This window comes from Empidonax traillii, unplaced genomic scaffold (genome assembly GCF_003031625.1).
Source record: "Empidonax traillii isolate 1590-97213 ecotype Southwest subspecies unplaced genomic scaffold, ASM303162v1 scaffold1075:size332216, whole genome shotgun sequence".
NCBI lineage: Eukaryota > Metazoa > Chordata > Aves > Passeriformes > Tyrannidae > Empidonax > Empidonax traillii.
Genome location: NW_020956268.1, coordinates 286,970 through 312,444, shown reverse-complemented (window position 1 = coordinate 312,444; position 25,475 = coordinate 286,970). Strand labels below are relative to the sequence as shown.

Sequence of the window (25,475 nt, the reverse complement as noted above, 5' to 3'; positions counted from 1 at the left end):
GACTGTGGTTCCAAAATTCACCCAGAGGAGTCCTGTGGCTTGCAGCCTCTGTCTCACGAATACCTCTCGGCAATTTCACAGACGGTGTTTAAGACCTGTGAAGCTGGAGACGCAAAAGGTTTGTTCTTTTTCCCTTTTCTTCTGAAAATTAAACTCACGCACCTCATCAAAGAAAAACTAGAAACAGCATTTACTTTCTGTTATAGACATGCACTAACCTATAAATCAAACTAATCGCTTGTAACAGTTACTGATTTTTAAAATCAGGTAATTAGCTTATGTGAGAATGTTTTGTTTAGTAAGTTTCTAACCAATGATCCACCGTTGCTTGTGTTATTGCCATGCAGCCTTTAAAATGCATTGAAATATTTCTATTGAAACCAATTCAAATAAAAATCACAGAATCACAGAACATTCTGAGTTGGAAAGGATCCACAAGGATCACTGAGTCCAGCTCTTAAGTGAACGGCCCATACAGGTATCTTGGCATACCTTGGCATTATTAGAACCCTGCTCTAACCAACTGAGACAATCTCAGATGTTTTCTTCTAACTTGAAGGGATTTTCTTCTCAAAAATTAACTTTAGAAAAAGAACACAACATTTTGATCCATTTGAATTTTATACTTCCATTTATATATCGGAGACACAAAACCAGTTTTTAGTTTTACATATATTGATACCTTAAAAAACAAGATGGACAAGTCAAAAATTCTACAATAAGCAATACAATCAAGGCATGTCTTTGGTTTAGTGTGAACTCAGAGTGCAACAGACTGTCAGGGATGTACTCATTTTAAGGTCACAGTTGCATGAAGATTTATTCAGGTGTACTTTAACTACTCAGGTGTGTGGTCTTATTCATAGCTTAAGTTGTTGTTGTATTAGACAGTAATTAACTTTGTTCAATCCTTTATTAGAGAAATGAAAAATAGCCCAATACTCCTTCATGGTCTACTGTATTCTTTATCTTGCCGTAGACAGAAGCAGCTTCCCACAGCAGTAAATTTGCACAAACTCATGGAATCATCAATAAAAAGTTACAAGAATGTGGGAACTGCCTGAATGCATCATTTCATATGAAAAAGAGGCATATATTAAATTTATGTTATACAGAGGGAAGGCACAAAAGAGACACTGTTGTACCTAGCAGTGTATTTTAATTACACAAGTTATGAATCATCCTATGCCACTATATCAGGACATAATATTTGTGACTAGAAAGCCCAGATCAAATCCACTGAATCCTTCTGGGGCGCACAGTCTTTCTTCTGATGTATAGCATATTCCTTTTGAATACTGTATCTAGCTAAATGAGGCTGAATATAAAATATCTTTTATAGCCTTATTGTGAATACTATACACAAATAAATTTCAAGCAAACTTCAGGAGATGCAGTCTCAAAGGAAAAGTATATTAAACAGGGAAAGATAATATGTGCTTATAAAGTGAAGACTGTCAGGTGTCTAATGAGCACAGAACTGGGGTTTGCAGTATCTGGCAACAAGTGGCCATGTAGTTTTACTCTGCGTCACAATTTCAACCTGCAACTAGAAAGCATGTCTTTATATGGAAAATCATCCCAAATTTGTAATAACCAAATGGTATACCAATCCTGGCAGTGAACATTTTCCTAACACATATGGAAGCAATGGCAAATTCCCTGCTAAAGCAAAAACAATTCTTTCACTTAAATAAGTTAAAGTTTCAGAAGAGCCAAGCAATGTCATTTCCCCTCAGAAGACAACTCAAAACTTCTGCAGAATCTTCAGCAAAAACTTCAGCAAAATCTATCTATGCTGATAAATGCTTGTGTTTGCGCATACATGGACAAAGTCTGAGGTGGAGCAGCAGAGACAGAGATGAAACCTTCCCTCCTGTGACAATAATGGTAAAAATTAGAAGTCTGCTTTGCAATTCCATACAACTTGGATTTCATGCCTGATTTCTAATCCTTTGATGTAGAGCAGGGACAGTAGTTCAGGGTCTAACCAAAGGCAGAAGTTGCTTCCTCCTCTCCTAGTTACCATGGCACTATTCTTTGGAGGAAGCTCAGCACCTTACAAAATATACATTTAATTTACACCATTTCTTTCTCTTTCTTACTCTCTCTCTAATCACTAAATGCAAATTGGAATATTCAACAGTGGAAATTTCTTTCCTTCTTGTTTACATCATAGAATGAAATTACAACTTCTAAAGCACAAAAACCCACTTTTTTCTTTCAGAAAATCTCCCTTGATTCACATGGGGTCTGAACCAGGCTATCATAGGAAAATTAGCTCTTTCTTCAGTATTGCTGTATTATCAATAACACAGATGTCAGCAACCATTAACAGTGTATTTGGCTCCTCAGAGAGAGAGTGAGCTGAAACCATGAGAAACCCCCAAATTCCTGCTACTACTGTCTGTGGAAATGTGGTTTGCAGACAATTACAAAAATCTTGTCGGTAAGAGATCACAGATTCACTTCTAATGTTCTGCCCTGCTTCTGTGACGTGTATGTTTTAGCTATATCCCACTTTCCACATTTCCTACAACTGTATCCAGTGTAACATAAATCTGTGTAAGCTCTCTCTGCATTCAATACCTATCTGGCTTTGGGTCCAACAGAGACATTACCGGATGTACAACAAACTTAATGCCTTCTTTGGTTACAAGGAATAAATCTCCGTTCAGACATAAGTCCATAGGTCTAAGCAAATAATGCCCTTTAAAAGCAATTTTTACTTTTGTTTTTCATAAATGGAGCTAAAACCAAAATAAAAAATATTTCCATTGCCTTATCACAGAGAAAAAGCTTTTTAAAAGTCTTAGGGTGCCAAATAAACACCAAATGCAAAAGTAAACTAGTCATAAATCAACAAACTATCTTTCACATCAGTGTAGGTTAAATGTTTTGATTTTGAGTAATCAGGATAGAATACTTTTTTCTCTTTATATGGATGATTGTTTGGCACTATAGAGAAAAAACTGATTTTAAATTTGAAAACATAACATATGCGTATGTGGCTATGAAAATGGAAAAGGATGAATAAAAATAAAAGAGGCTAAAAGAAGAAACAAAACTATCAGATTAAATGTACATCCTATATTGGCTGAAACTTTTAACTTTGGGGTAATATTTTTAAAATAAAAAATCAACAATCCTGATTAATTATTTTTAAACTATATTTTCAAGTCATTTTATGAGAACAGTTTTAGGGAGTACTGGCAATGTTTAATCTCATATCTCAAGCAGATTTTTGTCTGCAATTTATAACTGCTCTAACGAGCCAAAAATCCAGTTTCCTTTCACTCTTCCTGTGGAAACCTCCTACTTACAGGCTTGCATAAAACTTTGATTATTCTAGTTTTTAATTTGTGAAGAAACTAACAGTGCCTCTCTCTTTCCCTCTCTCTTTCACTGAATTGTAGGTAAACTTGCCCTTGTCTGGTAAATGTAATGCTAACTCTTTTGACTGAAGCACCACAACATGCAGCCTGATTGAAATGGTGCTGAAAGCTGCAATGTGTGCTGCTAACTTGTATAAATGGGGGAAAAGCAACTTACAATTAATTTCCAAAGTAATATTGTTTGCAATTTTTTACTATTAATGATCTTCATCTTTTTATGTGAGATTCATTTTCTCTTTTAACACAATCCTACTCTTGAAGGCTGAGAATTCATTGACTAACTGTTGTGAAGTTAAAGCAGGAAATGCTCATAATACTTGGTTCCAAAATGTATAAATTTAGATGCTTCCTTTGAAAAAGTTCTGTAAATATAAAACCTGCAAATATTCTGTTACTGTTAAACGTTAGTGCTTCCTATGCACATTAGTTTGTCTCCATATATCCTTATTTTCAAATCTTTTTCTATTTACTACTAATCTTTAGTATATGCCAAAAAATGGCCTCTTTTTTCTTAATATACCAAGAGAACTATTGAATATAAATCAAGCTATTTAAAAGAAACTTTTCAAGAGGTACTTATCACTTACAATTGCCAAGGTATAAACTTTTATTGTTCAGATATTTTGGCTCCTCAACATTCATTTTATATAGTTCTACTTTTCTAGTTTATTACCTAAAACCAGATCAGCTCATAAATGTATGTAATGTTAAAAAGAAAATTCCATAAAATAAGGGATCTCATATGTTGGAGACATTGCCAGAACTTTTTTGTATTTGGTGTGAAAGGAAAATTACAAAATCAGGAAAAAATACTCAGTTTTCATATAATTCTAAAATATAAAACACTGCCGAAAACAACTCTCAGATCATTTATGAAGAGCTCCACAACAGCAATCTCAGAGTCCAGACTTCAAAACAACCAACCCTTCTGTCCCTGCTCTGTTACTCAAAAAAGCACAAAGCAGTAAAAGGTGTTTGCATAGCAAAGGTTGCTGGGTTATCTGAGACCTAGCACTTTTCAGTCTCTTCATACAACTGCTATGAAGCTGAGAATGACTCTTTAGTCATGGATTGCAAAGTGGGTGCAGAGGGAGCTAAGGGCAAGATCCACTGCAGCAATAGAGGGCAATTGGAGGGTCAGAGCATTCCTGGCCCCAGTGGTGGCCAGTAGACCACAACCTGGAACAAACGACCTCAAAGCCAAGGGATGGTCAGCACGAATAAGAGATTCACAACAGAGATTCACTGGGAGGCTACAAGCAATAGGAATTGTCTAAATTCAGCCTTTGGTTTCCCAGCTGAGCAGGACATTCATTTGGAAGAGCGCTCCGTGCTCCAGAATCTGGTTATCCACTTTGTACCTTTAGATAAATATTCAATTTAACCCCTTGATAAAAAGTCTACATAGGATCTTGTCCAGGGGCCAAAGTTCAGGTCTCTGTTTTTACATTAAAAATACCATATTACAAGCATGTTATTTTCCTGTCCTAATGAATTTTTAACTTTAAAAATGAGATTTCCCACCCTGATAAGAGTGGGAAATGTTTTTCCTAATAGCTAGGTGATTAGGATGCAGAAAATGCAAGTTTGAAACTCCTCTGAGCAAGAAGCACAGAGCATCTCTATCTTCCTGCTTGCACTCTACCACCATGATCCTGAGTTTCCTTCCTTCCCCCCTTCCTCCATACTGTGAGCTGGTCTACTTGCCCAGCACAGCCTTCATGAGGCACTCGTGACCATGGGAACCGAAGGAGTCTGGTTATCCTCACTGACCCACAACATGGTAAAAGCCAGTGTCCAGGCTTTTCTTTAGGTTCAGTCTGCCATAATTTGGTCCACATCATCTGCAAGTGCATCAGGGCAGGGTACACAGTAAGTAGCGTTGCACGGTCCTGGCACTGTGGAATGTATTCTGTCTTTAGATGTACCTGTGTGGGCTCCCATACAAACAATTCTTGATGCTTTTGTCTGGAAGGACTTCTTTATCTGCTAAGACAACTCCCTCTGCTACTTTCCAAAGCACATTCACTTGGATTTTTGGCTAAGTTCAGGCACAGGCTGTCTCCCTGGAAATTGCCTTGCTCCTGAGGTAGCAGCTGAGTCTCCCAAGGCCGCTGGCATCCTTCAGGGTTGCTTTGCTCAGTAACCCCCTCAGTCCCTGGCCTGATAAAAAAATGTCAGTGTTCAGCCTTGCGGTTTTTGCTGGGGCTTCTTGTGCAGCAGCAATCCATCACACCCAGCTGGCTGCTGAGCTGCTGCCCGACAGCAGCGCTGGCAAAAACTCTAAGGCCAGGTCTACTCCGCAAACATTTGCTTTTGGGGCTATTTTCTAGGCTCTGGTGAGAAACCCGTCTGTGTTAGTAAGGCCTGATAGCATTGACACAAGGATTTGGGGTCTCTGCACTCTTCCTTGTCTAATGCCTTTAATCAGAACAAAAGTAGGTTTTGCTAGCGGAGCTACATAGACCCTGAGAGGTGTCAGTACTGTGCACTTATATGGGCTAGAAAAAGTGTTTCTTTTGTTGATCTGAATATAAAGGCTACTCAAAAGTTTTCTGTCTTTCTTGAGAGATTAAATCCTTCAGGCTTCCAGTAGGATTTTGGAAAGGCATAATTTTAGAAAACAAAATAATAAAACCGTTCAACCTTAGGTAAGGGGTTGTTAACACCCACTGACTTTTGGTGATCCCACTTTATGCTCCTGCAAAATAAGTTTTGAAAATAAGGATAATGCTCTAATAAATCACATACATTATTCATCTCACCTTACTGTCATCTTCTGAAATAGTGCAGTCTGGGACAGTTCTATGAACTCTCACAAACTAAAGAAGTTAGTTTTTTAGGGGGAAAGTCTTCATCCTGCTTCATTTTTCTTTTGGGTACTCTCTCTCTATATATATATATATATATACTCAACCAGCCACCAACCTTTAAATGTTTAGTTGTAGATGAGAACAAACCTTGTCTTTAGACACTTCTGAATGTGAATATTTTCTTTTTGCATTTGGCCTCCTCACAACTTTTCCCTTTCTTGTATCCCTTCTCTTGAAAAAGGACAAGGTGCTACAAGAAGGCAACATGAACTGAGAAATGAACCCATGAACAGCTGCCAGATTTGAGCATTCACAGCTCTTTCAGGGAAAGGAATAACTCCCACCCTAGCTAAATGAAAAGGGCATGACATAGTGGAAGGCAATAGTCTCAAAAGGGTTAGAGGGCATTTAATTTTGGAAAAACTCCCATGACAAAATCCTGAAAAATATCTTGCTTCCTGGGTAATAAAACCACTCACAAAAATACAGAGGAGGTAATCACTTCCCATTGCTGTTTTCCAGGGCAGTGGATTGTCCCTTGCCTCAGCTGCTCTGACAACAGGACCTGTGACTGGAGAGAAATAACGTGGCAGCCCCATGGCTGCCGACACTCTGTGCTAGCCAAGCCCGAGCTCCAGCGCTGTGTGGAGGGCAGAAGGGTATGTAATAGGTTTTACATTTTAATTAATTTTATTTACCTGGATATTAGTCGTGAAGATTTCAAAATATTTTTATGATTGATGTGTGAGAAAAATCCCTTTTTATTATAACTGGAAAAATATTCAGATGAAAAATCAACAGGGACAAAAATCAACCATTATCCATAATTTAGCCTCATACGCAGAGGCAGTTGTCTGCTGCCATTTCACATAGGATCTTAGGTCACACCAGTGAAGTTTCAAGACCTATGGTGTATGTGGCTACCAGTCAGACCTGCAGTGAGTACACAAGGATGGCAAAATGGATTTGCGTTGTCACAGTTTGTCTCACATTTGACATGCAAGTTGGTTTTCTTCTTCTGCATACCTAATGCATGGCATTGCTTGTGCACACTAATCTTACCAAGTCTTCTTGCACATTCTTTTCTTTTAGTGAAGCTTCTAAGGTGATTGCTTGGAAATACAAGGTCTCCTTAATAAGCATGCTATGACTGTAAAACTGTTGAGAGAGAGCTCTGATCTGAGGCTCAGGTACCTTACTGAGGATACAAGTATCCAGAAAGTAAGTAATTAATTGTTATAAAGATGTTAAAGTGTATTACCTAGTTAAGAAAACAGTAACTAAAAGTGGCATTTTGATAAAATCGAAGAACATTTCTAGATAGACAAATACAAAAATAATAGTTTTTCAATTAACATTTTCTTCTTAATTTCTGGTAATTTCTTGCCCTGCAAAAAGTACTTTATTGCAATTTGGCTTTATTTCTGCATGCGGTTTTCTCAATTACTATAGAGCTGTGCATTTCTCTTAACATATTTTTCTAAAATAATATTGTTTATATGACAGAGTAGAGGCTTGATTTGCACCTCATGTACAAAACAAGCACTTCTGGATTGACCACAGCAAAAATAGACAAGAAATTGATAGCTTTGCTTTGGTCTTTAATTTCCATGGACATCAGGCTGCTTCAATAAGCAAACACCCTTTTGGTCAGGCAGTTGAAGGACAACGGAGGAACAATATGCTACTTTGGAAGTGGATTGCCAGAGTATTGCTGGGAGGATTTGCTGATGTTCCCACCTCATGAATCTGACCACTCACATTCACCAGTGTCAAAAGCATTTGCTAAGAGTCCATTAAAACCAAGTATATGAAATGACTGTGAGCTTAATTTCTTAATTCAACTTCCATGATGTTCTGACTCTCTGAGGTCACTGATCTATTCTAGTGTCAGATGAGACTCAGATCCTACATGATTAACACCTTGCAAGAAAAATCCCTGTAAGACTAATTGCACTTGTTTCCTATCCTATAACTTTTACATAAGTTACCTGACTGATAACCTTTTCTGCTCTGTAGAAACCTGCTGAATCACTCCTGTTATCTTTGCACAGATGTCCATTTAACTGGTTTATTCTTTTTAAGTCATTACTCTAAAGTATGTTCCCCTTTTGGAACCTTTCCCCTATATCTTTCTCTCCTATATTTTCCCTTTTTGTCATCAATTTGTAGTGATTTTAACTTTGTGTGATGTTTTGCAATAGCATTTTTGCTTCTTTCACCAAATGAATAAAGGTAGAGTATGGGTTAACTCCCCTGTTTCAGTAGAACTTAAGAACTAAGAGAGAATTTCTTCATAGTAAACGTAGATGAATAAAAATGGTTCCCTGCTTGGCTGATAAGATCCTGATATTGCCTGTTGTAAGTCAAACTTTAGAATTACTTTACACAGTCTAAGCAATGTAGTAGAAGAAAAAAATTTCAGGGGGTCCCTGCAAAAGACTTTTGCCTGTCTTATATGTTTAAGAAACCCAAATCTTTTATGGACGAGCTACTGAGTAGCCAGTAGTATAATTCTGATATAATCAGAATTATATCACATATCATATAATAATTATATCATAATTATATCACAAGATATAATTCTTGTGAGTAAATACATTTTTATTACACAAGGAATTTTTATAAACACCTATAAATAATTATATTTCCTCATTTGCGATTTTAGTTTCAATGCATTTCATACCTTGTCTTTAAGTACTACAGACATCTTAGTTTCCAGAAACAGGTTTCAATGCTAGAAATGTAATCAGATAGCAAAAAAAAAAAGCATGAGTGCAAAACAGGTGCAAAAGTCATCAGTCCAAGTGAGGACACTGAGATAATCTAGAATGCTCTTTGATTTACATTGTCATTTGCTGAAGTTGCCTAAAAACAGCACAACTCATTTGCATGTCCACTTCTCAAAAAGGGCTCAACTAACCTGTATATCTCTGTATTCAGGGTTTTTGAATATTCAGCTTGTGTATCTGCGGTCTCAGCAGTTCATAATTCTTTAGGAAGGACTCGTGTATCTACATCTGAATTCTTCCTGAAATTTTATTCTGAATTAAGGCAATAAAACCTCTATAAACCCCAGATAATTACCAATCCTTTCTCAGGAAAGTAGAGGAATATTTCTGTAGCCTCTTTGGGTCCAATGACATTATACCTACTGTCAAAACTCTAACAGCCCTCTGTGACTGAAATACACCCTTGAATACCTTCATAAAAAATTCAGACATGCAAAATTGCACCAGGAGTCATAGATAAAGCAAGTAGTGACATTTTTGATTCACTAGAGTAAAGTTTCTGATTTTTGTCCTGGAAAAAAATATGATTTATTTTCAGGATTTTGATCTGCTGGCTATACTTCTTACCATTTAAAACATCGTTTGTGTAAAGCATTTGACACTGTATACTGCATGAAATCCTTGCCTTTAAACTGGAGAGACAAGAATTTGATAGATAGAACATTCAGTGCATAAAAAATTAACTGAGTGGTGGCACTCAAAGAGTTGTGTTTAGTGGCTCAATGTCTGAGTGGAGAGCAGTGACAAATGATGGGCCTCAGGGGTACTGAGACCAGTGCCGTTTAACATGGAAAGTGGGATCAAGTGCATCCTCAGTAAGTTTGCCACCCAGCTGTGTGGCAGAGTCAACTTGCAGGAGGGTAGGAATGCCATCCAGAGGAACCCTGACGGGCTTGAGAGGTGGGCTTCTGTGCCTCATGGACTTCAACAAGGCCAAGTGCAAGGTCCTGCACCTGTGTCAGGGCAATCCCAAGCACAAGTGCGGGCTGGGGTGATGAAATAGGATAAAGTGAATGTTCTTTTTGTTTGAAATGCAGCACGTTGAAGATCAACTGTATCTTTAAGTGCAATCCTTCTGTTTTTCTCATGTTTCATAGAACATTGATAAAATGCAGCACATAGATATCTCTTGCTCATTAGTTTCTTTTATTCATTTGCCAATATTTCTAAAATATATTTATGATCACCCAAGCAGACCACTTCTTTCCTATCTGCATCATAATTAAACCTTCAAAAATGCTTTCTAATTTGTTTTCCAACTCCAGACTGCTTTCATGTCTTATGTTAGAATTTATTTGTTTTCCAAAGCTCATCTGTAAAATTGTAATCTCCTTTCTCTATAAGAGAAATTAATTTTCCCTGGCTGTGACTTCCTGTTGATTTCAATCATCACTGACTGCTATTTTAGTTTGTATGCTTATAGAACTGTGCTTGAGCTAAGTTATTTCTGTGTGGTGTTGTTTAACCTGGCAGGCAGCTAAACACCCCACAGCCATTCATTCACTGCCCCACAGTGGGATGAGGGATAGAATCAGAAAAAATAGTAAAACTCATGGGTTGAAAAAAAAGACAGTTTAGCAGAACGGATGAAGAGGGGAAAATAATAATGATAAAAATATACAAAGGAAGTGATACGCAATGCTATTTCACACCACCCACTGACCAGCGGCCAGCCAGTCCCTGAGCAGAGGTTGTCATCCCCCAGCCAGTTCCCCTCAGTTTCATTGTTCAACATGATGCCCTATGGTTTGGAATATCCCTTTGGCCAGCTGGGTTCAGTTATCCAGGGTGTCCCCTCCTAGCTTCTTGTGCTGCCGACCCTCCTTGCTGGCAGGGCAGAACAAGAATCTGAAAAGTCCTTGACTTAGTGTAAGCAATGCTCAGCAACAACTAAAACATCAGTGTATTATCAACATTATTCTCGTTCTGAATCCAAACCACAGGACTGTAACAGCTACTAGGAAGAAAATTACCTCTACCCCAGCCAAAACCAGGACACTTTGTTTCATAAAAATGTAAGACCACCTGTAGTGAAACAATAACATTCAGGCTGATGAGAGACATAAGAAAGGATATATGTGCACAAAAACAGTTTTATGAGGTCTTATTTTGCTTTATGATATGTTAGCAAGAATAGTATGTTTGATATATGTTTGCATTTCAAACACAGTAAACATGAAAATTTTGAAGTGCTGTGGTTAAGGTTGCTCTGGCTGAATAGATTTTCCTTCAGTCCACTTTTCATATCTGCAGACTTTTTTCTCCTCCATTTTAAACTCTAAGGGTAATGAAATGCAGACTACGTCATTCTTAGGGAACTCCATGTGTATATTCTAATTGAATCAAAGAAAGTGGTAGTCAGAATAAAAAATGTTATATCTGTATTATATTGGCTCAACAAAATTCTCTCTAACTGTGGTTAACGACTTCTTACTGTAAGACATATACAATTGTATTAAGACGATGCTTTGAATTTTGTACAATGGATTTTAAAAATGGATGGAGGAAAATGGGTTCTAACAGGTTATTATTTACCCAATTAGCAGCGTATAGAAAATTGGCCTCAACAGCAGGAGGGATATATATTTTGCTTATCATTGAGAAATACTAACCAGAGTTTAGTCTTATAATTAAGTACCATTGAGCCATGTGTAATTAAGAACAGGAAATATGAAAAGACAATATTTGCTGAAGTGCTTAAAATTCAGCTGTTAAAACAGGAATTTTAGCTTATAATTTCTTTATAATATCTTAGAGTTAAGTGGTGTTTTGAACTTACAGGTGTTTAAATTTCCTAAGTGTGGTTAATTTATAATGATAGGTCTGGTTAAGAATTGAATTCCACTATGCTTACACAATCTTTCAAAGCCTTTAAGCCATAATGGAATTTTTCACACAAAATGTCTGCAAGAGAAGACACTGAAAACATCTGTCTGTGTGAAAGTGTTGTTCTTTGTCTGGTGAAATTATAACCTTATATATGCCTGATCATTTAGTCATCCTGCAAACAAATCCTCATCAACTTGAACAGTACATGACTAAGCCTTGTGCCAGACGAGTAAAAAAAAAAAAAAAAGAGATATGACATATTCTACACACCTGAGCCATCATCTTCCTCATTATTGTAATAGTCATCCCTAGAGCCTTTGGTAGAAATCATATTAAATACCACATGGTACATGCAGCTACAGTGAGTTCATGCAAGTGTATAGAAATAAATGGGGCTATAGTTGCCACGCATTCAATTACATTGAATGATTAATTCATCAAAGCTCTTGGGTTAGCTGAAGTACATAGGTTTTCTTTCTCGAGCTAAACACCACTTATTTTAACTTTTGAGACTTCCAAGTGTTTGCTGAAAATGAAACTAATTTGCAGAACATGAATTTTGAAAGATTCTTTCTGATGGTTTGCATACCACAACAAAATGTGCTTGATCAGCTCTGCACAAGGGCAATTTGAAAAGCAGGTAGGATTACCTGTGGGTGTCCTCTTCTTCCACCTAATTTATTTTTTCTTTAGGGAGAAGAATTTGTTTATTTTTCCAGGATTTACACATCTCACAGCATGGTTGAACCAATAGTTAGAAGCAGATTGTTGGATGTAGACAAAGTCTTAATGAATGAATGCAGTATGTATGCAGATTTGCTAGTGATTTGCTATTCATCCGCCAGCCTGGGGTGCACTGGATTAGAAGGAATGCACACCTATCTTTCTGCTTGACATCTTCTCTGGACCTATGGCAGAACATTCCCTTCAATATCCCAGCACACATGGTCTACAGAGGATGACTGCTGATACCCTCCTGTGATGACTGCAAATAGACTTTAGAGCTAGAGAGCAGGGATCAAAGGTTTCAGATACTGCAGTCCTAATGTTAATGACATACCTCTCAACAATGCTGTAATTTCACTGTGAAAGATGTAGCTGGAGTTAAACAAATTTGCTTGATTCCAGTGATACAATGATGTAGCTCTTATCTATTTGAACAGCCAGACTTCTTCACTGAAAGCTCCTATGGTTCTGTAATTGGCTGACATCTTTGAGGGTCACCTACTCTTTTTATCTGCCTTTCTGTACATCCACAAGTCCACTTTGGCTCATTTCTTTCTTCCCCACTTACATCAAGTCTCAAGTATCCTCTTAGTCGACCTGTTTCTGAGAATCTGTGTTAATTTACAAGTGAAACAACTTGTATTCCTCCCCAGTGTGATGTTGCCTTCTGTCTCAATCCTGACTCATCATGTTCAGACACATCTTCTCCTAGAAATAAGTATATGTTCCCAGATGGACACTTAACAGCATTAGCTGTCTGACATAATTTCCTGCCCTCCTGCTTCACCATCTCATAACAAGCTCACTTAAGAGTGAAATGGAGATGTTCTGAGACACAACATCCTTTGGAGATAGGCTGTGTGCAGTCTCATCAATCTTATGATGATATTTCAAGTATGTCAGGGCTGTAACAGTTACCTGTTTCATCCTGTTATACTGACTATCTAAAGGAATCTGCTCTGGCTCCTGTCAGCTCCATAACATTCTCAGAACATCAGGACAACAACTATGCTAAAGCCCACCTGATATTTTCATATGGTGCCATGGCATTTATGGACTAGAACTGCCACTTTAAGACATAATTGTACCTAACTTGTCTCTCCTGATACTGATTGACTAAATGACTGCACACAGTACCCTTCCATCTGCAAACCTGGCCAGCTAGCTACCCCAGGGAAGGCTTGAAAATTCATTCATGGATCCATGGTTTATATGTGTATGCTTGTTTAGGTATAGAAATTGTAAAGCCCTAGAAGGCTAAATTGTTTAGTAGTGTAAATTGGGATGTGTGTGCGTATTTTGCTCTAATTTTGACACATCAAAAGAATAGGAAGGAGACCAATGAGTTGATCTTAGTCTTTGATGCTCTGCCATGTTTGAGACTTTGTAAATCTTTAGCATGACACTTCACACTTAAGTTGATAGTAAATGCACAGTGTTGGCAAAAAAGATATCTGTGCATCATTTTCATTGGTCTTAGCCATAGTTCCTCTCTCCTTTTTGTCATGAAGGTTTTTGTCATGCTATTTGAAAGGAGTGGTAGATGAGATTAGACCAAATACAGTTAGGAGAAAATGTCCATGAGAATCCTTATCACAGTAGAATGAAGAATGAGATAAAAATGCCACATCTACCAATTTAGGGTTATAGCTGAATATGCTCCTTTGCAATTCCCATGTGCTGTGATAAGGCAATAGTGTTGTATGTTACTAGAAGAGAAACAATCTTGTATGTTCTACCAGTTGCTCTATGTGTGTAACTTGGTAGTGCCTGTTTGTTATTCTGCTAATGATGTGTTGTGCTTTCACAGAAATGTTCTCACCCACATTACAAGCTAATGATATCCTTGCCTGCTATTATCTGAGAACTACTTTTTAAATAGATATACATCTAGATACTACAGTGATGGAAATCGAGATTAAGAGACATGGATATAGGCAGACTGAAGAAATTAGGAGATTTTGCAAGCTAAAAGAATTGTTGTTTAAAACCTCAAGGTTATCTACGTTAGCATTAGGACATATCCTAAGCATGAACCGTCTTCCTAATTGTAAATAATTGTGTGCATGTTTGTGTCTGTCAGAGAGGGAAAGACAGAATATTCAACTGGTCCTTTCAGGGATCCAAGGATCCTTGACTTCTGTGTGCCATGTTATACTTGGTTTAAAGGGTTTTCTTCTGACACAGTGTGAAAAGCTGGAAACCACCTTGCATGTGAGAGAAGTTCTTGTTTAGTACAAACATGAACAGCAGCTGTTTAAGAATTTTCTCTATGGAGCAGCTTTGAGAGGTCCAGGACAGGAGGTAGAAGAGCCTCTATGCACTTGGTGCTAGTTTTAATTTGTTTGCTACCAAACCTAATCTGTCAAGGGCTGCTCTGCAGCCCACAATGGGCAGGGCATGGGAAGCTGAAGGCATTGCTGTGCCCTTTCTTGGCCCCAACACCAGATTAGGGTACATTCATCTGAAATTGCTTCTGTTCTGTGGGAAGTGTCATTGGTACACTGTTGTGACTTATTTTTAATCACAATAGGTTAATAGTGGGAAGTGGAATCAGTTTCCAAAACTGTAATATTCCTTAAGGGAATAGATAAATAGATACGTATTAGATGAGTGAAGTCCAAGATGCTTCCACCACATAGAGTCTCTAAAAAAACACTTTGGATATGTATCTTAAGCATGTAGTCTTGTGTAGTCTTAATTTTATTTGCATAATCAAATATTCAATCTGGAAGTGGTGAAACATCAAACCCCAAACCAAATTAAGAAATGAAACAACAAAACACCAGATTACAGGGTGCCAACTACCCTGAGTGCCAGAGGAGGCAGGAGAAGCTGCACACTGTTGTGCAGAGAACAGGGCTGTTACTATGCTATGGTTCTATGGGGTTTCTGATTCCCAGTTTTACATTTTTGCTCCTCAGTGTGGACTTCTGGCTGAGGTGACTGTGGTAATTGATTATGCACACAGTTTCATTGGCAAACCACAGTGAAGCTGGGTTCTCATACTATTTTGTCATTGCTTACCTGCAGAAGGAACTGCTAGTCCTATGCACTAAAAATAGAGCAATTGCATAAAAAAAAAAAACCACTCTAAGTTCTGTGGTCTCCAAATACAGAGATGTTTGATTTGTCAGAGGAGTGTAAGAATGAATAGGAACAAGCCCAAATTTGACTTCCTTCATTTGCAAGTTCAGAGTAGCCCAGCAAAACTGCTAGACTTAAAGTACTTGTCATCCTGACAGTATTTCTAGCTCCCTTTACAGAAGGCAGACATTAATCAAGACATGCTGTGTAGGAACAAATGACATGGAAAAACTGAAGGAAAAAAGGAGGAAGCTGTGAACAATTATGAGAGCAGTTGTGCAGTAGCAATTGGAAGGAAATATACAGATAAACAAAAGAAATTATCACCAAGGATGAAAAATATGGGGCTAATTGTGCAGCTATAGCCATCTATAACCTGCACTTTTTGTCTTTGAAACATAATATAGCTTTTTCTTTTTCTAAAGGAGAACTTTAGTATTGAGATGTTAGGTCTGGAGAACAGGCAGCTCACAGAGGTATTACTTGAACATTATGAGAAGGGTTTAAAGACCTCCTGAGTAGCTGTATTCTTTTCTAAGCTTTTGGTTTCTGGATTGTACAACTTCTAAGTCATCTTTTTTTCCATCTAAAGATTCTTTTTATAGGTGACTCAACTAACAGAGGGATGATGTACTATCTAATAGAAAGAGTGAATAAAACTCTTCAGGAATGGCAAAAGACTCATGATGTTAAATGTTATCATAATATCAATGAGGGGAAAACATTTATCAGTTACTCCTACTACCCCCAGTTCTGGATGAATGCAAACCGGAGACCAACTTTTGAAAAAGCACTGGAACAGCTGCTGCGGAGGTATTGTACAAACTCTATTTTACCCTTGTTTGTGTTGTTCTATTCACATAAATGTGTTTAACACATTTCACAATTAAAGACAGTAAACAATTAAGCATAACATGTGCAGACCGTGTTGTGTGATTAAAAAATAGTAGAAAATTACATCAGGCCTCTGATCAGGGTGGCCAGATACAGTTCAGTGAAATGCAATGCAATGCAGTTAAAATGTTTGCCATCTGTTTTAAAGCAAGATGTGTTGTTTTTCTTTTCTGGGTTTCAGATCACGTCCCCTGGAGAACACAGACCAGACTGTATTAATTGTAGGTGGTGTTCAGTGGCTTAATTCCAATCACCTGCAAATTATCCAAAAGGTGTTGAGCAGGTAATGCCATGTACTTGGTGTTATTCCAAGTTTTGATACGATAAATTATGAGAAACAACAAAAATTTTTAAACAAAACATTTCATTTGTTTTCTCATGGGTGTGCACTTAAGTGGCGTTTAAAAAAATAAATATACATTGTCTTTTGATGTTTCTTTTAAGTAAATATTCAAGGTGAGGCTACAGCAGTGTCCTGCTCTACTCTGCAATGGTGCAGCCTCACCTTGAATATTGTGTGCAGTTTTGGACAACACAGTATAAGATAGATATTAAGCTATTGGAGAGTGTCCAAAGAAGGGCAATGAAGATGGTGAAGGAAGGGCCTTGAGGGGAAGCCCTGTGAGGTCACTTGGTCTCTTCAGCCTGGAGAAGAGGAGACTGAGGGGAGACCTCACTGCGGTTACAACTTCCTTGTGAGAGGAGGAGGAGGGGCAGACACCAACCTCTTCTCTATGGTGACCAGTGACAGGACCCAAGGGAATAGCCTGAAGCTGTGTCAGGGAGGTTTAGGTTGGATATTAGAAAAAGGTTCTTCATGCAGAGGGTGGTTGGGCACTGGAACAGACTCCCCAGGGAAGTGGTCACAGCACCAAACCTGCCAGAGTTCAAGAAGTGTTTGAATGATACTCTGAGGCACATGGTGGGACTCTTGGGATGGTCCTGTGCAGGACTAAGGGTTGGACTTGATGATTCTTATGGGTCCCTTCCAACTCAGCATATTCTGTGATTCTATGACTAAAATGTTATTTCTTTTTTTCCTTTTTAATTTGCCAAACAGGGAAAATCTATCAAATATCCTGGTAATTATCAAATCCATAGGGATGGGCTTTCACCTCCCAGTGGATGGAATACATTCTCTATCACAGGTAAGCTATAGTACATTTTGAATGTATTTTCATGGAAAACTTGTAATTTCAGCATTAATTTTGCTGTTTGGTCAAAATGTGTTACAACCTCTGCTGAGCAAGCTTTAAGTGGATCAAAGAAAGATTCATGTTTGTATTTGCTCATACAGCTTACTTATATGTATTCAAATCAATTTGCCTTATTTTAAGGATTACATTGCAATCAGAGAGCCATTGGAGATGCTGTGCTTGGTCAGCCATCCCAAGAACCAGAAGAAGTTCCAATATTAATCCTGTTATCCAAACTGAGAAATCGTGCTAGGGATAAGCAGATTGCTCCTTGTACCACGTTGAGCATAGGCCCTTCCCAGGCTTCCTCCATGTTTACTGCTGGATCAGATTTACTGGTCTGGCTGCATTGCATAACTCTCATAAATCTAACTTAACTCACCTGTGAAACCAGAACATTACAGAGCAGCTGGAATGTACCGGTGAATCCAGCCTGTTATTTGTATGTTAATTATATGTTACAGTTAGTTTAAATCATATCCAAAACCCTCAGAGTAACAAATGGGCTGATTTCAATGAGCTTTTGTAACTCATTCAATTCAATATTTTTATGTACAATTTGGACATTGATTCTCTATTCCCTACACATAAAATGCATGGATGAGAAGCACTGGAGGGCAGAATGGAGTGAATGATGCCTGCCAGCACTGTGTGTCATGCTCCAGCTATTCACAGGTGTCGAAAAGAGAAAATTATTAGCTTTCATAGATTATGTACAGCACTCCTTTCACACTGGGGACTGGTGCCCACGTCTTTTTGCAACCATAACACACTGCTGTATTCAGTGTGTGACTTACTGCTACTCTCACCCCTCTTTCTGCTGCAGAGACTATCCTGTCTGATTTTGCCCATTCTTTCCCTCTAACTATTTATCTACCTTCTCTCTATTGAATGTCTTCTTATTGATTCAAACTGTTTTCTTAATTTATCTGGATGACCACAATAGAATACCGTAGGGAAATTGTTGTCATCAACATGAAGAAACATTTTCATAGCTCCTGCCATAGGTTTCAGCAGACTTCAGTCCTAGGAGGAAGAAGAATTTTGATGCAGTGAGGCAAGGATAGAAAGACTATTAAAGGCTTCTGAGGAGTACCTTTTTCTTTTTTTTTTTTTTTTGTTTTTTATTCAGAAAATTGGCAAAACTCCAGAAATCAACTATGGTGAATAACTGACATTCTTTTCTCTTTCAACTGGAATCTTATGCCAAATTACCCATGTGGTTTGGGTCCTCTAGGCTTCAGAACTACCGCAGCTGCTCTCAAAGCTCTTCTATCTGCAGTGTCAAATCCACTGCCTTGCCCCCTTTATGGCTAAATTTTTTTCTATTCTTGGCCTTCCTGCAGAATCTTCAGAAATAATAATCTGTTCTTCAGTATAACCATTACTCAGTAATTATACTTTAAAAAACCTTGAAATCTTCCTATAAAGGAAGCTGTACAACTACTGAAAAGATATTGTAATTTCTGCAAAAATCTACAACAGCCTTGGAGGAGTAGCTATTTCCAAGAGTGAATTTATAGTAATTCATGCCTGAAGTATAACATCATTGCTTATTGAAAATGCAGTTTTGTTATACATCTCCATGACACAATACCCCTTAAACAGCCTTTCTGACAAGAGATTGCAATATTTTATCTGGAATGCAGGCACAAATACAAAACCTGTGGAATGAAAACTTGATTATTCTGGATACAGCAAAAAAATTGGGCTATGAAGTGGTAGACACCTTTGTCATCACCATGGGACGTTACAAGGAATTCCTACAAGGGAAGTGCGGTTGTCATTTCCATGAGGTAATAATTTACACTTATATAATTTCCAGGTATTTAAGATATTTTACCTGCCAAGTGCTTAGAAACAAAAAGCTATGCAGTGAGGTTAGCATTTGTGACTCAGAGTTAGGCCTGAATACAGATTGTAGGTGTAGCAGTTTGTAGAGGGCACTTGCCCCTCACTGCTTAGAGTGTAAGGTGACGCAGCAACAGGCTGAACTGCTATAGTGATGATTCCTCAAAATAAAAATAAATATGTTCTTCTGCAAAGGTAACTCATATAAATGATTCTGCACAGTTTCCAGGTTCTTATGTTATTTGTTATGTGTTATATAACCCTGCTGCTTCTTCATGGACTGTTTGTCTTTTTACTGTACCTCAGTCTCACAGGTTTTTGTCTGATGGCTTCCCAGCTGAGCAGCTCAGCACACTCACATCGAACCAAAAATACAATTAAAATGGAGCTTAAAATTGAAGGACCAATCTCACTGTTATGTATCTGTTTTCCTTTGTCTGAGAAAAAAAATTTCTGGGATAGTTACAGTAACCAACTATACAAACAGAAGTGTAAGTGAGAAATTGCTTGTGATGCTACAGGGTTCTTCATTCTTATGAACTGAATCTGGATTGTTTAACAAAAGATTAGGAAACTACCACAGGTTATTTAGCTAAAATCTGTTCAGAACCATAAGACTGTGATTGTCATATCTTTCAGAAAGATTGCATTTTCTCTGAGTGAGCAAAAGAGAGGTGAAAGTTTTGATAGAATGAGATACAGAATGAGAACAAACTGTTACACAGAAGTTAAAACCGGAGGGGGAAAAAGAATGCGAAGAAAGATAGCTCTCTGAAATCAAGAGTTAATAAATTTATAATGTTTCATAATCCTAGGATTTATTTTTTATTAGAGTTATCAAAAGTGCATAAATGTTAAAATGTTAAAAAAGACTAGCACCACACAAGTTAAATACCAGTATTTTTTCAGCATGATTTTAATATTTAGTTTTCTGTCAAAATAAAGTACTTTAAGTAAGAGAGACCACCAAATAATTTCCAAACCTCTCAAGGATAAACTCCCTTTGCTTATTTTGCCAAGTCATACCAATTTTTCTGTAAGCCTCACTCTTGGCCAAACTTGTTCCCAGGACCTGAACGTGTTCAGGGTTAGCAGAGAAGCTCTGTAGAGTTTTGCAGGTACAAAGGTGGGCCATGGCACCAGGAATGAAGTGGAGGTACTAATTTTTGCTGTAAAAAATTTCAGGACAGTTATGATATATTTTCCTTAAAGATCCTAAAAAAGCAACAATCTAAAAATAAAGTTTCCTTCATCAGACACCCACAGTATACACTGGAAACCAAAATATCCTGTGGCTAATTAAACCTAGGAGTAGTTTAAACTAAACAAACTGAAATTCAGTGGTGATGATTGTAAAATTCAAGCACAGGCTCCGGAGTGTCCTTGTGGTGTCTGCATATGTGTAGCAAGTCTATTTTCTTGTAGCCCGTGGATTATATTTAACTCTCTCAGCCACAGCAGAAGAAAACAATTAATAACTATAACGCTTTGATTTTTCTCCTTAAAAACACAGGTAGAAATTTTATCTCAGACACAGTCTGCCAGACAACAAATGCATTTCCAAAAAGTCTGGGGAGTTAATTGGCTGGAACTGGTTGGGACTCTGCTCCGATATGAGGTTCCCTGGGACAGAGCACAAGTTTGGGAGTGTTGTCAGATCCATCTGATCTCTAGTGCCATGTGTTAGCCTCACAGCTGGTTTCCACCCCAGCTCCCCAGCAGCTCACATGTTTTCAGCCCTTTGCCATGGCCTCTGTAGTGCTTTGGGACCAAAATCAGCAGGTGTGGCTAGTTAACCAGTCCTTTAATCTATTCTGCTCAGAACTTGAGAGGTACAAACACAGCTCAGTACAAATGGAGCTGGAAAAGCGGGAGTAAGTCACAGAGCAGATATTTATGTGATGGATAAATCATCCCATGGAGTAAATGCCTCCCTCCATTTTACCCAGAAAGTTTTGACCTTTCTTTGTCTAGAGCACAGATGTTGGTATCTTTGTGGGTCACTGCTGATGCTTGCCATTTCCACAGATCTTACAAGCAAAAAGAAGAGCTTCAAAGTGAAATGTTTCAGATGTTTTGTATGGAACCAGGTCAAAAACAGGAGGGCGTGATCGACCATCAGCATTTTTCATGCACTCCTCCATCATTTTGTATGAGCTCATGTTCAGATTTGGTCTTGTTTCTCTGCTGGAAGAATCTCAACAGAAAGTATGTGTTTCTGGGGAGGATCAGTGCAGAATTTGACCCACAAAGCTGTTGCTAATGAGGCTTGAGAGGTCATTGTGCCTGAAAGAGGTGCAGATATGCCCAGGAGAATCCATCAGCCACTAAAACCCAGACTTGATCCTTGAGGAAAGCAAACAGAAAATCCTTGAATGCTTTTGATACCTTGTTAGTTTTAACAGTTTTGTCTTCAGCTTATTTCTGCATATTGGCATCCTGGCAAGTGGAGTTTCATCAGGTGCTGAAGCAGTTTGCACTAGGAAAAATGGCATTTTGCCTCTGAGGATAGAGCCAAGAACACTATGTAAAACTCCAGGACTTTTCATGTTTTCTGAAACCAGACGAGATAGATTAAATCTATTCCTTTGTACTTTCACTTTCTTTCTCTTAAAAAAATGACATTCCTAAATGCCCAGAAGATGACTCCCCCCTATAATTGCCATCTGAGCTAAATCATGGCTGTATGGGAAGGAGGGATTGGCCATTCCATGCAGTCAAAAAACAAGAACTGAAATGCCCTCAGCAGTTCTCATTTAGTTCTCATTATCTGACTGAAGAGAAAGTTATTTCCCCTGATTGTCCTCAAAAATTAGTGGAGTTCCCACCAACCCACTTCAGTGGGTCTTCAGGGTGAGCCTGATAGCATAGAAATCTGCACCTCTGTAGACCCTACAATCTTTACTCAGATTGCCAAGGGATCTGGGCTTTCAAAGGGATTATGTTGAGCTGAGACAAACTATCTTGCGTAACCCTGGTACTTGCTGCCCAAACGTACTTCTAGTTCTGTGCACATGTGCAAACTTGATTTTTTATTTACCTCATTCTTTTAAAATGCTTAAGGAGAAGTAGATTGGGCAGCACTTACAAAGACCATTATAGAAGCTATTTTTAAATTAGATTTATTTCCTATTTTAATGGCAATGAAATCATGGTCACAACATAGAAACTAGCAATCTCGGGATTTTCATATCTTAATCAGTGGCTGGATGACTGCTGGATGAACATTAGATTGCATTCCTGGGAGATTATGCCTAACAGGAATGCAGTTGGGGTGATTGGTTCAAGGTGGCATAATTTTAAAATAGTTGTAAGATCTAAGGCACTAATTTAGAAAAATGAACCTGCAGTAATTAAATAAAAAGAAATAATAGCCCTTCACTTAGCTGTATCAAATTGATCAGAGGATATATTAATTTTCTACATGGGTAGTTCCTGGTCTTTTTTCAGTTCAGCTAGCGTCCTCATAGCCTCTCTGCTCATTTTTTCAATCCTTTGCACTTGTTACTCCTTCACTCACACTTAATTTTGTATGATTTGTCTCATTTATTATGAGATTCACTACATATAAACATTTATGCTGATTGTTCAGTGGCAGTAAATATACCTTATATTTTTTTAAAAACTAACATGTTTCTGAATAAATACGTGCATTAATAAATGAATTCTGCGTTTTCAAGTGTCTGCTGTGATTGATATAGCAGGAAAAATGATGGGCATCAGAGCTATCAAATCAGCATATATTTACTTTTTAAAAAATAAGTTAACCACTTGTCTCCTTTTCTCTTTTCTCTGGATTTGCCACTGCTGGGGCTGAGGTCTTCTGTCCTGCATATGCGCAAGGTTCTAGAGTTTAGCCTCTTGAAGTTGCTTCATTATTCATCAGTAACTGAGTGTTCACTGAGACAAGACCTTCAGCATTTCACAGGAGACCACCCTCCCCAGTCATTAGGCTCCTGACAACCATACCTTTCACTTTCTCTCTTATTAGTCCCATAGGCATTTGTTTATTCCATACAAACTGAACCTGATAATCCCAGAGCTTTATACATATTTGAGGGGCCAAGGTGAAGCATTCTTTGGCACTAGTTACTGAATCGTGTTGTGGTTATCTCACTGTGAGGCCCTGGGCACAGGGATGTTAAATTGCACCATACCTCCCTTCTTGGAGAAACATGACACAGAAGTGCTTTCATCTCACCATGGGGATGGGCCAGGTTTGCATCGAGACCTTAGAGTGAGACATTCTCATAGTTCAGACAAGGCTCTTAGCTGAGTCACAACATTTGTTCCTCCAGTGCTTAATATCAGACTAGAATTTAAACCTTTCTGCAGTTTGGGGCTGTCCTTTGTTTTTTCACATGCTGAATATACAGAGAAGATGTCGAATATGAATTTTACTGTTTTCCATAAACTGTCACTAATGAAGTAAGCAGAATCTAATATACATTAGAATTAGCATTACAGAATCAACTGAGTATAATGGGCCTATGCACTGAGATTTCTAGACTGAAGATCTTGCACTTTTGTATGTAACATAACAAGCTGGCCATTAAAATACTGTTTGCGAGCAAGTTGCAGCTCAAGGTAAGAATATCAGAACCCGCTTTGTGCACAACTGCCTCAGCATTTCTGTGCACACAGCTGTGTATCTGTCTTTTTAGGTGCAGGCAGAAAGCACTCACATATGTCACTTCTTTTGCAGGTGGTGAAATCCAATCCCTCTGAAGAACGGCCACACATAACAATGACGTTATCAAGACACTATACACTGGGGAAGTATTTCAGCAGTCAAAGCAAACTATCACAACTGCAGGACTATGCAACAAATTCTCAGTCCCCATATCATGTCCGAGGTCCAATAAATCAAGTATATTCTGAAATCCTTCTCAGCAGGCTCTGTGCAAGTAAGAGGGAGCTTGTCAGCACATAGCCTCTCTTGGATGTAGTGCTGGCACTAGAGAAGTACCACTACATGAGTGACAATTGAAGGATCATGGAGAATTTTGACATGCTTCCTTGATTGACTGAACAAACACAAACAGTTTGGGATGTGATATTTTTTCAAAAACATTATGAAACTAAGATATGCCCTAGTGACTCTGTTGTGTCAAAACTGAAGGTGGAGAAAAGAGAGGAAGTTACTTGAACTGTTGCCAAAGACTAGAACAGCTGTAGCTCAAGCAACTGTGTATTAATGATAGTAAAGTGAGAGAAATATATTTACTTGAACATTTGGAAAGGACTGCTTCAGTTCTTCAGCACTATATAGTTTTCTATTTATAGAGACACTGTAATATTTGAATGTATTTAGAAACTGACAACATTCCATTTTAAAGAGTTTTATTTTTATGTGGATAGATTTCCCTTGAATATCAAACATTTTCTATTTAGCCACATACAATTCAAAATGTCTGTAGCATTTTACTGATGATGCCAAGTTTGAACTCTAGTGGTTTTAGTGAAAACACACTTCTCTATATCTTAGATGGAAGAGATATCTACTCTATTTTTTTGCATGTTCTAAAGCTAATAGAGAGATAGATTACTTACACTTGAGAATGATTGTATCTGTTTCAATGTAACATGTAAGTATAATGAATTTGTTAACATAACTTTATTTATGGTTCCAGTTTAGGAGAGTGCCTATGTGCAAGAAGAACACTTAGATAAGTGCTTCAGTGTCTACCTTGGCCTGTGAGCCAAGCAAGTATTCTTCCCACATGGAAGTGCTGTTTCCTTCATGATTTTCATAAAATACTTGCCAATGTGTGAAGCCAATACCATAAACATAAGAAAAATCCCCTTTGCAAGCACACATAAAAACTTCAGGATCTGGTTATTAATCTGTCATGAGGAGCGTGTGATGCAATGGCAGCCTGAGATTTACAA

At 38.0% G+C, this 25,475-nt stretch overlaps 1 protein-coding gene across 1 annotated transcript; it reads left to right on the top strand.

Annotated features, from left to right (window-relative positions):
• On the top strand, positions 1-25,046 carry LOC114068510 (cadherin-like and PC-esterase domain-containing protein 1; the record flags this gene model as incomplete). Its single annotated transcript, XM_027904683.1, has 7 exons — positions 1-118; positions 6,731-6,867; positions 16,235-16,455; positions 16,718-16,819; positions 17,597-17,684; positions 19,382-19,528; positions 24,289-25,046. Coding segments are annotated over 7 exons (1,041 nt in total), but the record flags the coding sequence as incomplete, so codon positions are not given.
• Between the last annotated feature and the right edge of the window lie 429 nt (positions 25,047-25,475).